The sequence below is a fragment of the Jaculus jaculus genome, chromosome 3 (assembly GCF_020740685.1).
Source record: "Jaculus jaculus isolate mJacJac1 chromosome 3, mJacJac1.mat.Y.cur, whole genome shotgun sequence".
Classification (NCBI taxonomy): Eukaryota; Metazoa; Chordata; class Mammalia; order Rodentia; family Dipodidae; genus Jaculus; species Jaculus jaculus.
This window is the reverse complement of record NC_059104.1, coordinates 115,072,298-115,087,147: the sequence shown is the minus strand read 5'-3', so window position 1 is coordinate 115,087,147 and position 14,850 is coordinate 115,072,298. Positions and strand designations below refer to the sequence as shown.

At 39.5% G+C, this 14,850-nt stretch overlaps 1 protein-coding gene across 1 annotated transcript in view; it reads left to right on the top strand.

Annotated features, from left to right (window-relative positions):
• The first annotated feature begins 12,922 nt into the window (after positions 1-12,922).
• Cep126 (centrosomal protein 126) overlaps positions 12,923-14,850 on the top strand; it is a 44,399-nt gene continuing 42,471 nt past the window's right edge. The window contains exon 1 of the mRNA XM_045146427.1: positions 12,923-13,035. Coding sequence (XP_045002362.1) covers positions 12,923-13,035 — 113 coding nt within the window. The remainder of the gene's footprint in view (positions 13,036-14,850) is intronic.

Sequence of the window (14,850 nt, the reverse complement as noted above, 5' to 3'; positions counted from 1 at the left end):
TTCACAGCTTTCCGAAAGATAGATTCAGACAATTCTTATTTTCCCAAGAAGATACTTCCGCAGAAAATGGAAAAAAGTATCCTCAGCCAGATGAAAGGAAAAACACAGAAAAATCGTCCTTCACAGGCTGCTACATGACTTGCAAGGTTGTGACAGCTGTTAAATTGAATAAGCAGGAGGCCATTCATAAGGCAACCTAAGACTTTGTTTTCCTCTGTGAAAAGAAAATGTAACCTACCTTAGGAGTGCATTTTTTTTGTAAGCTGTGGTTCAGCTCAACATAAAGAGCTGAGGTTCAGACAATCACAGCCAACTGAATAAATCATGAGCAATATGACACATGCTACAGATGTAGCCAATCAGACAAATTTCTTACCTTGCTTCTGGGTGGAGACTTTGAAAGCTTGAGCTCACGTTGCTGCTACTTGTAATTTCCTGGTGGCTCCTGGTTCTGAGTGCTGTCTGGTTTCATGAATCTCTTTTTGCTCAAATAAAGTCGTCTTAAATGTGTCTAAAGTTCTGATATTAGCACAGTTATATGACCATACTTTATAACTATAAAATGGTTATCAGTTTCTTTTGTAAAGTACCATTAATTTATGAGATTGTATTAATGAAGTGAAAGCCTATTTTTCCTCTTTTATTTTTATTTATTCATTTATTTGAGAGACAGAGAGAGAGAGAGAGAGAGAGAGAGAATGGGTGCATCAGAACCGCCAGCCACTGTAAATAAACTCCAGACACATGTGCCCCCTTGTGCATCTGGCTTATGTGGGTCCTGGGGAATAGAACCAGGGTCCTTTGACTTTGCAGGCAAATGCCCTAACTGCTAAGTCATCTTTCCAGGCCATAAAATCTATATATTTTCTTAACATTTGACTCAGTTTTTATACATGTATATGATGTACTTTGTTCATAATCCTCTCCTGTTACCTACTTCTCTTGTCCCCTCTCCCCCATTCTCCTCCCACTGAAAGTCTTCTCCCCAACGAATTCACCCCATCTTCTGGCTCCTACATTTTTCCACCTCCTCTTTGGCAGTGTTCCTTGAGCCTTGGAGAGTATGATAAAGATGTCTCACTTAGTGCCAATCACTCAATAGTCGCTTATTCTTGACATTTTGATGAATTTTGAGTGTCCCAAATAGTCACTGACAACTACAAAACAGAAGCTTCTCTGACCAAAGGTAAGAGCAGCACTAATATATAGGAATTAACATAAATATTTAGAGAATATTTTGATAGACACAATATATCCACTTAACCAAAGAACAATAGTAGTTTCTCCTTAGAGCCTGTAACATTCCTTGCCATGGGCTTTTGACTAAATTTTCAGTACCAAGCAGTGAATTCCTTGCTGTAGAATGGGCCTCACATCTAATCAGACAGCAGTTGGTTATACCCAACCAGCAATGCTTTGCACCAATGGGCACATCTTTTCTGGCTAGTCAGATGGTTAGCTCTTAGGATTCAAAGCCGCATAAGACTGTTAACGAAATTTCTCCCTCAGAAGCCTACATAGCACTTTCCAGAACTATGACAGCTAGCCAGCAGAGATAAGGCTTCCAACCCAGTTCCCACTGTCTACATCAACTGTTTAGCTCTCATGGGCAACAGAGAGCACTGACAATAGCCAGTTACTGTTTTCCTCTGTGACCAATGACTTAGTGGGAAGTATCCCACTTCTGGCCCTGGGATTTTCCTATAACAACCTATTGAAGCCTACCTGTTACCATTCTTCCAGGCTCTGTTTGCTTCTCCTCATCTAAATCACAATACTTAACCCCAAATTGGAAGGTCACATTTGACTCTATTTTTTTCCCTCATACTTGCCACACCCATCTATGAACACACCTAATGGATCAAAGTTCAAATTTCAAACACTTCTTGTCATCTCTATCACTACCATTATAATCCACAATCTCTTTCCTTTATTCAGACCTCTGATCTAATTTTCTTTCCTTAGAGATTATTGCTGAGCACTTTATCTAAAATAGAACTGCATCAGTCTTTTTTCCTCCCACACTACTCCAGTTTTTCCTTACAACTACTTTCATCATTTAATATATTCTATTGAGGGAAAAATACATATAACCAGGATGGCTCTAACATTTTGAAGTTGTATTTACCATTAAATCCCGAATACCCAACAATTATTTGGCATATAAGATGTTCCACATATATATTTCCTTAATATTGAGTTTATTGTTTGGATGGATAAAACAAGTATTACATTTAATTCATATGTCTTTTCTAACAAAATATCAGTATTTTGGTTTATTCTATATTGTTTAAATCATATTCTGCCTTTCCCACTAAAAGATAAAATCTTCAAGTTATCTATTATCCAAATATTTACCTTTAATCTTGAAGCATTCTCTCACCTTAGTTTTAGAATATAGAACTGTACCACTTGAATAGAATGTGGAAAATCTTTTTAATATTTTGAAGAAAGAAAGACCTTGACACTAAAAACTCTGTGATTTTACAAGAAGCTAGCAAACTTAAGTTCAAGTTTTTTTGCTTTTGGCTATCCTTATAAAGGAAACGTTAAGTAAAGAGTGATTTGGGGGCTGGAGAGATGGCTTAGCAGTTAAGGCACTTACCTGCAAAGCCTAAGGACCCATGTTTGACTCACCAGGTCCCACCTAAGCCAGACGCACAAGGTGATGCAAGCACAGGAGTTCTCACATGTGCATGAGGTGGCACATGCATCCAGAATTCAAACACAGTGGCTAGAGGCCTTGGGACAACAATTCTCTCTCTGTCCTCTTTCCCTCTCCCTCTCTCTCTCTCTCTCTCTCTCTCTCTCTCTCTCTCTCTCTCTCTCTCTTGCACACGCACATGCACGTATGCTCTCATTTTAAAAAAAGTGTGATTATGTAAGCAAGTACTTATAGACAATTGCAAAACCAAACCATACCTTTTAGAGAGGGAAGCTTTGTGAGATGGTATGTCATAGAGTCAAGACTAATCTTGAACATACTATATATATGAATGGGGATGACCTTGAATTCTTTTTTTAGATTTTTTTTTAACTGACAATTTCTATACTTACAGACAATAAACCATAATATGCCCCTCCCCCATTTTCCCCTTCACATCTCTGCTCTCCATCATATCCCTTCCCTCTCTCCATTATTCTCTCTTTTATTTTGATGTCATAGTCTTTTTTGAATTATTATTATGAGGGTCTTGTGAAGGTATTACTAGGCCCTCCAAGGTAATGGATATCAAGGCCAGTTTCTTCCTGGACATTTGGCATTGTAAGGAGTTGTACCCTTCCTTTGGCTCTTACATTCTTTCTGCCACCTCTTTCTCAATGGACCCTGAATCTTGGAGGGTGTGATGGAGATGTTTCAGTGCTGAACACTCCTCCATCCCTTCTCAGCACTGTGTTGTCTTTTGGGTCATCCAAGTGGTCACTGCCATCTGAAAAGAGAAACTTCTCTACCAAAAATGACAGCATCACTAATATATGAATAAGAACATTAAGTGTAGTGCTTTCAGGGCAGTTTTGTGATAATAATGTGAATTTAGTCAGACAAGAGTAGGCTTTATAACTCTAAGGCACATGACCTCCCCTGCTATAGGCTTTTGATTAGGTTTTCAGTACCAGGCATGTATTCCCTCCCATAGAATGGGCCTTCAGTGCCATTAGAGAGCAGTTGGATTTCCCCAGAGAAGATATGCCACTATTGCACCTGTTCAGTTATTTGGCTTGTCTGGCCAAACTTGAGGCTTCCATTGTCCACTGTTTTCACCGCTGATGAAGTCAGTCTCCCATGGGACTGCATGCAGTGCAGCTTTTCCAGCTTTCAGTTATCTAGTTTACAAGGAGAAGGTTTTCAACTCAGTACCAGCTTAATTTTTTAGTGACCTTGCTGCCCACACATGTGAAGTCTTCAACATTAGGTTTCTTACCATCTGTTACTAGAGGGAAACCAAAGGCCTTGACAATAGCCTGTAATGTTTTGGAGGCAACAAGGACCTCCCTGGCTAATAACTCACTGGTAGGTATCTCATCCCTGGCACTGAAAATTTTCTAGTAAGAGAAGTAGGCTTTCATATTCTTATTCAGAATATCTTGAATTTTGATTGACCCTCCCCCCACCCTTCTCTTAATCTCTTCCCCTGGCCTCCCTTAGGTGGTTCCACTCCCTATAATCTGCTCTTCTACTTACATATATACAATACCATCCCCTAAAGTCCTTCTCTCTCCCTCCCTTATAGCCTTTTTCCAGCTTACTGGACTCTGCTAACAATTTTTTGGTTCCAGCTCACACAAAACTCTAAACATTTATAGCTGGGTTCCACATATGAGAAAGAACATGCGAAGTTTGGCTTTCTGGGACTGGGTTACCTCACTTAGTATAATCCTTTCCAGATCCATCCATTTCCCAGCGAATTTCATAATTTGATTTTTCTTTACCACTGAATAGAACTCCATTGTGTAAATATACCACATCTTTTTAATCTATTCATCTGTTGAGGGACGTCTAGGCTGGTTCCATTTCCTGGCTATTGTGAATAGAGCAGCAATAAACAAAGTTGAGCAAATATCTCTAAGGTAGTGAGAAGAGTTATTAGGATATATGCGTAAGATTGATAGAGCTAGAACATATGGTAAATCTATTTTCAGCTGTCTCAAGAACCTCCACAGTGATTTCCACAATGGCTGTACCAGATTACATGCCCACCTACAGTGTAGAAAGGTTCCCCTTTTACCACATCCTCACCAGCATTTATTGTCATTTGTTTTCTTGATGGTAGCCATTCTGACAGGAGAGAGATGGAATCTCAAGGTGGTCTTAATTTGAATTTCCCTGATGGCTAAAGATGTAAAACACATTTTTAGATGTTCATATGCCATCTGTATTTCTTTGGATGAGAACTCTCCATTTAGTTCCATAGACCAATTTTTAATTGGGTTGTTTGATTTCTTACTCTGTTTTTTGAGTTCTTTGTATATTCTTGATATTAATCCATTATCAGATGTATAGCTCTCCCATTCTATAGGTTGTCTCATTGCTCAATTCAGTGTCCTTTTCTGTATTAAAGCTTTGTAATTTCATGAGAAACCACTGGTTGATTAGTGACTTTATTTTCTGAACAATTGGGTTATATTCAGAAAGTTATTACCTATGCCAATATATTGAAGCTTTTCCCCTACCTTTACCTTGAGCAATTTCAGAGTTTTAGGTCTAATATTAAGATCCCTGATCCAGTTGGATTTCATTCTTGGGCATGGAGAAAGACAAGGATCTATTTTCATCTTTCTACATATAGATATCCAGTTTTCCCAGCACCACTTGTTGAAGAGGCTGTCTTTTCTCCAGTGAATATTTTTGGCATTTTTGTAAAAAATCAGATGGCTGTAGCCACCTGGATTAACATCTGGGTCCTCTATTCTGTTCTATTGGTCTACATGTCTGGCTTTGTGCCAATACCATGCTGGTTTTGTTACTATGGCTTTGTAATATAGCTTAAAATCAGGTATGGTAATACCACCAGCCTTATTTTTGTTGCTAAAAATCATTTTGGCTATTTGAGGTTATTTTGTGCTTCCAAATGAATTTTAGAATTGTTTTTTCTATTTCCATGAAGAATACCATTGGAATTTTAATGGAGATTTCATTAAATGTGTAGATTGCTTTTCGTAAGATTGACATTTTCACAATATTGATTCTTCCAATCCAAGAACATGGAATGTCTTTCCATTTCCTTGTGTCTTCTGCAATTTCTTGCTTGAGTGTTTTAAAGTTCTCATTGTAGAGATCCTTCACTTCCTTGGTTAAATTTGGTCCAAGTTACTTTTTATTTTATTTTTATTTTTTTGAGGCAATTGTGAATGGGAGACATTCCTTGATTTCATCCTCTGTGTGTTTGTTGTTAGTATATAGGAAAGCTACTGATTTCTGTGTATTTATTTTTATATCCTGCCATGTTGCTAAAAGTGTTTATTAGTTCTAACCATTTGCTGGTAGAGTTTTAGGGTTTTTTATGTATGGAATCATATCATCTGCAAATAGTGATAATTTGATGCCTTCCTTTCCAATTTGTATCCCTTTTATGAGTGTCTCTTGCCTTATAGCTATAGCTAAGACTTCCAGTACTATATTAAATAAAAGTGGGGACAGTGGACACCCATGTTTTGTTCCTGAATTTAGTGGAAAAGCTTCAAGTTTTTCTCCATTTAGTATTTTGTTGGATGTTGTTTGTCATAAATTTTACTTTTATTATATTGAGATATGTCCCTTCTATCCCGAGTTTCTATAATACTTTTACTGCTAAAGGATGTTGGATATTGTCAAATGCCTTTTCTGCAGCTATTGAGATGATCATGTGATTTTTGTCCTCCAGACCATTTATATGATGTATTACATTTACCAATTTGAATGTGTTGAACCATCCCTGCATCCCTGGGATAAAGCCAACTTGGTCAGGGGTGAATAATCTTTTTGATATAGTCTTGTATTCTGTTTGCCAATATTTTGTTCAGAAATTTTGCATCTATGTTCATGAGAAAGATTGGTCTGTAATTTTCTTTTCTTTGTTCTGTCTTTGGTTTTGGTATAAGGGTGATGCTGGCTTCATAGAGGGAGTTCAGTAGAATTCCTTTTCTTTTTTTTTCTATTTTCTGGAAAAGTTTGAGAATCAGTAGTGTTGGTTCTTCCATGAAGGTCTGGTAAAATTCACCAGTGAATCCATATGGGCCTGGGCTTTTTTTAGTTGGGAGACTTTTTATAACTGCTTGGATCTTCCTACTTGTTATAGGTCTATTTAAATGATTTATCTCATCTTGATTTAATTTTGGTAGGTCATATGAATCAAGGAAATTATCCATTTCTTTCAGAATTAGAGGCATACATATTCTTAAAGTACCTTATAATTGCCTGAATTTCCTTGGTATCTGTTGTAATGGTGCCTTTTCCATCTCTAATCTTATTAATTTTTGTCTCTTCTCTCTTTCTTCTGGTCAAATCTGCTAAGGGTTTATCAATCTTGCTTATTTTTTCAAAGAACCAACTCTTTGTTTCATTGATTCTTTGGATTGGTGGGGTTTTTTTTTTGTTTGTTTGTTTGTTTGTTTTTGTTTTGTTTTTTGAGATAGGGTCTCACCGTAGCCCAGGCTGATTTGGTTCACTATGTAGTCTCAGGGTGGCCTCAAACTCACCGCGATCCTCCTACCTCTGCCTCCTGAGTGCTTGGATTAAAGGCGTGCACCACCACGCCCGGCTCTGGATTGGTTTTTTGATGTTGTTGTTTGGTTTCTATTTTATTAATTTCTGCCCTAATGCTATTATTTCTTCTCATCTACTGATTTTTGGTTTGCCTTGTTCTTCTTTTACCAAGGCTTTAAGGTAAAGTATGAAATTGTTTATTTGTGAACTTTCTAACTTCTTAATATTGGCATTTTGAGCTATAAATTTTCCTCTTAGGACTGCCTTCATTGTGTCCCAAAGGTTTTGGTATGTTGCATTATCATCATCGTTTGATTCTATGAATTGTTGATTTTCCTTTTGATTTCTTCAATGACTCATTGATCATTCAATAGTGTACTGTTTAGTCTCCATGAGTTTCTGTATTCTCTGTAACTTTTCTTGTTGCTGATTTGCAGTTTAATCCCATTGTAGTCAGATAGGGTACAAGGGATTATTTCAATTTTCCTGTATTTGTTGAAATTTGCTTTGTGTCCTAGTAGATGACATATTTTAGAGACTGTTCCATGTGCTGGTGAGAAAACTATATATTCTGCAGCATTTGGATGGAATATTCTATAGATATCTGTTAGGTCCATTTGTTCCATGCCATCATTTAATCCAGATGTCTCTCTGTTTATTTTTTTCTGCGATGACCTGTCAGTTGATGAGAGTGGTGGGGTAGTGAAGTCACCCACTACAATTGTGTGTGATGTTCTGTGACCTTAAGTCTAATAGTGCTTGTTTGATGAAACTGAGAGCCCCCATGTTAGATATGTATAGGTTTAGGATTATAATGTCGGAGTGTTCCTTTAATCAGTATAAAATGACCTTCTTTATCTTTCCTCACTAATGTTGGTTTGAAGTCTATCCTGTCAGATATTAGGGTAGCAGTCCCTGCTATTGAGTTATTATTGAAAGGTATGCATTTATTCTTGCCATTCTTCTTGTTTTGTAGTTTTCTGTTTACTCTTTACTCATTTGTTTTAACTGTCATTTGAGTGTGTTGTTTTTGTTTTTTTTTTCCTATTTCCTTATGTGTGTGCTTTGCTTTCTTTTCAGCATTAAGAATTCCTTCAAGTATTTTCTCTAGATCTGGCTTAGTTGTCATAAATTCCTTTAAGTGGTTTTTATTGTGGAATGTGCTTATTTCTCCATCAATTTGGATAGATAGCTTTGCAGGATAAAGTAATCTTGGTTGAGAGTTATCTTCCATAACTTGGAATCCATCATTCCAAGTCCTTCTGGCTTTTAGAGTTTGTGTTGAATAATCTGCAGTTATTCTGATGGATTTGCCTTTGTAGGTGATTTACTTTTTCTCTCTAACTCCTTTCAATATACTTTCTTTGGTTTGTGGATTTAGTAGTTTAATTACAACATGGTAAGTTAGAGGGGTTCTTTCCAGGTTTTGTCTATTTGGTGTTCTAAAAGTTTCTTGTATCTACATTGGCATTTATTTCCCAATTTGGGGAATTTTTTCTTCTATGATTTTGTTGAAAACACTGGATTGAAATTCTTCTCCTTCTATTATGCCCTGAATTATTATGCTTGATCTTTTCATAGTGCCCCAGATATCTTGAAATTCCCATTCATACCTTGCTATTAGCTTGTCTTTCTCTTTGTTAGACCACCTGGTCTTCTAGTTTAGATATTCTGTTTTCTCCTACGTCCATTCTACTGGTGAGACTTTCCACAGATGTTTTGTTTCGTTTTGTTTTTTCACTGACTGTATTCTTCAGAGCTAGTATTTCAGCCTAAATTTTCTTCAATATTTCTATTTCCTTACTTATGTCTTGTAATGTCCTCCTTATTTCATTAAGCTGGTTTCCTGTGTTCTCTTTCAGAAGTTTGTTTTTTCTTTTGATGATTATTTTATTCTTTAATTCCTTTGTTTTCTTTTTTGATTTCTTTGAATATAGATAAAATCTTTTTTTAAATCTTTTTCAGGCATTCCATTAGAGGCTATTTCAGATGGATTTATAGTTTTTGGTAGGATCATATTGTCTTGATTCTTTGTGTTTCTTGTAGTATAAGGTTGCAATTTTTGCCTCCTGAATTGATTTGATGCTTGGGTTTTCTAATAATCTGCAATCTTTTTAGAAGTAGAAATATAACTTTATATATCTTCATAGTAGGAGTTTAAGGTGCCAAGTGTAGCTGTACTCCAATCCAATGGCAGAAATAATCCTAGGTGTTGAGTTTGCCTGCTGTTCAACTATGCTAGTGGGCTGGGTGGAACAATTTACTGGTAAATTCTAAAATTCAACTGAGCAATATACACATTCAGTAAAAACCAGCACAAGGCTGGAGGGATGGCTTACTGGTTAAAGTGTTTGCCTGCAAAGCCAAAGGAACTGTGTTCAATTCCCCATGACCCACGTTAGCCATATGCACAAGGGAGCACACATGTCTGGAGTTCCTTTGCAGTGGCTAGAGGCCCTGAAATGCCCATTCTCTCTCCCTCTTTCTCTGTTAAATAAAAAAATAAATAACAGCATAGAGTATGAAAGTGTGATGATTACAACACACAAATAATCTTCTAAAGCAAAATCCATAAGGTTGTGTGTTGCTCTATACCCTTAATCCCGTCAGCTGAGAAGTTAAGATATTTGTTCTGAATTGGGTTCCAGGTCAGCCTGGATCTGAATCAAACACTGCCCCCAATAATGACAGAAGCAAACAACAATGGACCTATAAATCTGAAATCATCAAAGTCAACAATAGTCAACCCCAAGTACTGCTTAATGGAGAATGGTAAAGCCAACCAAGAATATATAACTGGTAACCTGCCCTGACATGGAGATTAGTACTTCCAGTACAGGCCTATGTACTTGCTTTATTGTCAGTCAGCCTCATTACCTTTTGGGGTGGCTTCAAATTTCACCAATGCTGAGTGCCCACCTGGATCCCTCAGTGTTGTGCTGCAGAGCTTGTGCTGGGATCAGCTGTGTTGGATGCCCTGACACTGGGGGCTAAATGTGTTCTCCAGAGGTTTGCCGTTCTGATGGTTGGGGATGGGAGAGTGCAGGCAGCATGTAATTGTACTGGAACTGTTCAGCTGGTCCCACCTGTATCTCTTTCAGCAGCTTCTTAGCTGTTCTCCACTATCTCCCCTTCAGGTTTCTTGACTTTGCAAGGTAGCTGATGAAGTTAGAAAATCCTGTTTGGTCTGTGCCCCTGCAGCTCAGCACTGGGTGGGCAGCTGCAGGCAGGTGCACCACCCCGCAGATAGTGTGGATCGGGGCCTCAAGTGCCTCAGTGGGATTCTGGCCATTTTCCTCCTGTCTGGTGGATCTTGGTCTCTCCTGCTTCTCTCCTGTGGCTAATGAAAACCTATACACTTTCATTTTTCAGAAGAGGAGTGTATTTTGCTGTGGTGTTGCTTAAATTCCTGACAAGGCTGGTTTGGCATGGCTCCTATGCTGCCATCTTACCCAGAAGACTTTTTAAAAAATATTTTATTTTATTTGCAAGAAAGAGGGAAGGTGAGAAAAAGAGGCAGACAGAAAGAGAAAATGGGCATGCCAGGTCCTCTGGCCACTGCAATCAAACTTCAGGTGCATCACCTTGTGCATCTGGCTTGCCTGGGTCCTGGAGAATTGAACCTGGGTCCTTTGGCTTTGCAGGAAAGTGCCTTATCTACTAAGCTATCTCTCCAGCCCACTTTTTAAAGTATTTTATTTTATTTAGTTATTTGAAAGAGAGGGAGAGACAAAGGGAAAGAGACCTTAAATTCTTGATCCTCCTATCTCTACCTCCCAAGCACCACCATACTCAGTTCAAATCATACTTCTTATTGCTAATTAATATATCATGCAAAAAATAATGCAGCTAGAAGATAGCACTTACTAAACTAACAACACAGAAAAAGCTAAACTTTCATAAAGGCTAAAAAATAAAAAAAGACTCATCCATATCATAGTATAAAATTTGGCTTTCATCTTTATGAAATGGTAAAGTTATGTGCATGTCAAAGGATTATTTTAAAATAAATTTCAAATATTAGCTACAATCATCTCACTTTTATTTGCCCTTTTCACTGCCCTACTTTGCTAATGGTTAAGTCAACCCTGGAGAGACAGAGTTGTAATGAAAGATAGCAGTGGGAATAGAATCAAGGCCAATGCCTGTGGCTAGACCACTTATAAAGTTGCCAACCTAGCTAATTGTCCAGTCTTAACATTTAGCCTTTTTTAGGATGGTATGTTTTGTTCTTTTGGTATGCTCTTGAAGGAGCCTTGGGCATTTTTTAAGTCAAAACTAGATTTGCTGGGGTACTTTAAAAATCTCAATTCCCATAACACATCCCGATTTGAATCATTATATCATACGAAGTTTTCAAGAACTGTTCTAAATTGTTTCAACCAGAAAAGTTTATTATTTGAACTCTAAACATGAACTAATGGGTTCAGAAAAGCAGAGACATTTGATTGTTGGGTGATTATTTTTATTTGGTCTGTACATTCTGTTCCCAACCTAGGAGTTTCACATACACACACACTCACCCTCTCTCTCTCTCACCACTCACTCACACACACACACACAAAACTGGCTAAAATATAGTCAAAATTTATATAAGTTTTTACACCGGGTTCCAACTTGAAATGAAAGAAAAAAAGTTCATCCTTTTTCCAAATTTTCTCTTACATAGCCTTTAAACTAGTGACTCAAAACTCCATTTTCCATACCCCTCAAAACAACTTCACGATGATCTATCTGCTTTGGCATATCTTCCCAAGAGAATTCTAAGCTAAATCTGGAATTCTTTTCAGGCCGATTTTGCTGTGAGAGTTCCATTTCCACAATCTGGCAGCAAGACAAGAAACCATTAGGAGCCTTTGAAATGTAGACTTTATAAGTAGGGCAATGACGAGAAGATGGCAGAAGACTCATAGCCTGAATGAGAACAGCATGCAGGGAAAGGAATTTTCCACTTCACAACGTGTTTTTTTTTTTTTTTTTTAAGAGATGTGACTGGAAACAGTGATACCCTGGAAAGTCTCACAACTTAAAACCTCAGCACAGGATTCCATATTTAACTAAACCAACCCCAAATTATCTCCAAAATTATCATTTCAGAGACTGTCACTGATCTGTGCCTGTATATGGGGATTTCCCATTCGCTGTCTTTTGTCTCTCAGACCACCTCCCACCATCCCCCCCCACCCCCGCCCCCGCCCTCAAGAAAGCACCGTCTTTTTAAAAAAAAAAAAAGCTGTAACGCAGTTTCGCTGTGCTCTCCTGCCACCCTGCGTGCGTCCCAGAGGATGCCAGGGTTGCCACCCGCCCGCCTCTGCGTAGCTTGGGAGCAGCGGACGCGGGGGGGGAGGAGAGGGGAGCTCTGGCCTCTTCTATTGGCTGAATTTGCCTCGCAGCCCCGCCCCGCCCCCGCCGGCGCCTCCTATTGGCTGCTTCCTTCAGCCTCGCAGCCCCGCCTCGCGCGCCTCCTGGTTTCCGTCGCCACGGACGCGGCGTCCGTTGGTTGTCAAGATGGCTGCGGCGGAGTCCCGGTGGCCACCTCTGCTCTTGCCGGGCCAAGTTACCGCCGCCGTCGCCGCTGCAATCGCCACCACTATTCCTAGTGCCGCTGCGAAGCCGGGGTTGCAGGGGCCGAGCCTTCGACGCCCGTGACGCGGGCCTGAGAGACGACCGGAGGACCGTGCCCGCGCTGCCATGAGGGAGGCGCCAGGGGCGGGCCGGGCGGCGGCGCGGAGGTGAAGGATGCTGGCCGGGAGCCCCGGAGCCCAGGGCTCTGTGGCCGGCCTGGGCGCTGACCCCTCGGGCACCCTCGGCCCTCGGGAGAGCGGCGGACGCCACCGACCTGGCGCTTACCTGTATCCTTGCCAGCCTGGGGTTGCCTGGCAGCGGTGCTGGAAGTGGGTGCCATCCTAGTCCCAGCACCGCTGACGCAAGGTGATGGAAACTAGCCAGTAATTAGAGTGCGGATTATTTCCTTGAGCAACTGGCATTATAACCCCCGTTTGGACCTAAAATCATACCGTTTTATCGTATTCGGTGGCTGCTTCTCCTGCCAACCCCTTCTCCCACACCCATTCTGCAACTTCATTATCAGTTTGTATGTGTGTGTGTGTGTGTGTGTGTTTTAAAATGCATCAGCCGTGTATTCGTCAGGCAAAGATTTGTCATCTAGAATTATTTACATATAAAGCGCTTCATGGTTAATCTTGCTTCTTGGAAAGAGAAATTGCACAAATAAATCACAATCTAATCTGTTTGCCATTGCTGCTAAACCTTGGCGCATTTGGTCATTTTGTTTTGCTTTTTGACTCTGCCTAGTCTGTTGTCAGATACCTGAAAGGAAATGAGAAACAAGGAACCTGGACCTTCACGATCTGAATTAATTTACGTCTGACCGTACCCCCCCTCCCCCCACCGCCAAGAATTGTTTGGATCCTACATTTGATGTTAATGTTTGGTAACACAGAAAATTGAAAGTGAGTTTTATTTTTTCGCTATATGATGTCTGTTTATTTTCTGAACGTTATTATAATCAGAATTTAGTCTTTCTGTTCTCAAAGGACTCTTGGTTGGCAGTGATGGTGTATAGTCATCTCCATTTTGCTCAGGGAATGGCATATCTTCTGTTTCCAAGCTAACTGGGCTCCCGTAACCACTGCTCCCCTCACCCCTAGCCTCATTATCTCCAACTTCCAGATTTGTTTTCATACTGGGTTACAATTTTAACAGCAACTCATCGAACAATTTACATTGATTGCTCTTTGGCAAACTTTTTTCTGTGTTCCCCAGATAGAATGCTCCCATCTCTGGTCATGCTTTCCTGTAGCTTTCATCCCTTCTGTCTTTTGTCTCTTGAGTCATGTTCTCAAAAGGGGCCCAGCAATAGCAGCCTCCAGTTCCTCTCATCTATCCAGAACACCATTCAGTTTGTTTTGCCGTTGCTGCTCTCCTCAGTCGACTCTACAGAGACGTGCTCTGAAATGAATAGGATCCTCTTGTATTTGAATTTGCTGCTGCTTCTTGACAGTGTATTTTCTTGTATAGTGAATTCCCATCACACTGACCCTCATTCATCTCTAAATCAGAATGCAGGGAAATGACTCACTTATAAAGCATATGTCTCTCTCCCATCATTTTCACTAGTGAAATGGTCGTAAACTTCATTTTGTAAAACGTTATGTGATATGAGTAATCAACCAAGAACAAAAAATAAATGAATTTCATAAATATGGTAGATAAATATATCCAAAAATAGTTTATTCTAGAATTATTATGATTTCTTATAAATAAATACATTACTTGGAAGGGAATAAGGAAGCATAATAGAGAATATATGTGATCAAAATACATATGGAGATGTACAAAGTTGTCAACAAATTAATTTAAAAAGTAAAAATTGGGCTGGGGAGATGGCCTAGCGGTTGAGCGCTTGCCTGTGAAGCCTGAGGACCCCGGTTCGAGGCTCGGCTCCCCAGGTCCCACGTTAGCCGGATGCACAAGGGGGCGCACGCGTCTGGAGTTCCTTTGCAGAGGCTGGAAGCCCTGGCGCGCCCATTCTCTCTCTCTCCCTCTATCTGTCTTTCTCTCTGTGTGTCGCTCTCAAATAAATAAATAAAAAAAAAAAGAACAAAAAAAAGTAAAAATTATTGCTAAAAGTATATGGAAAGGCT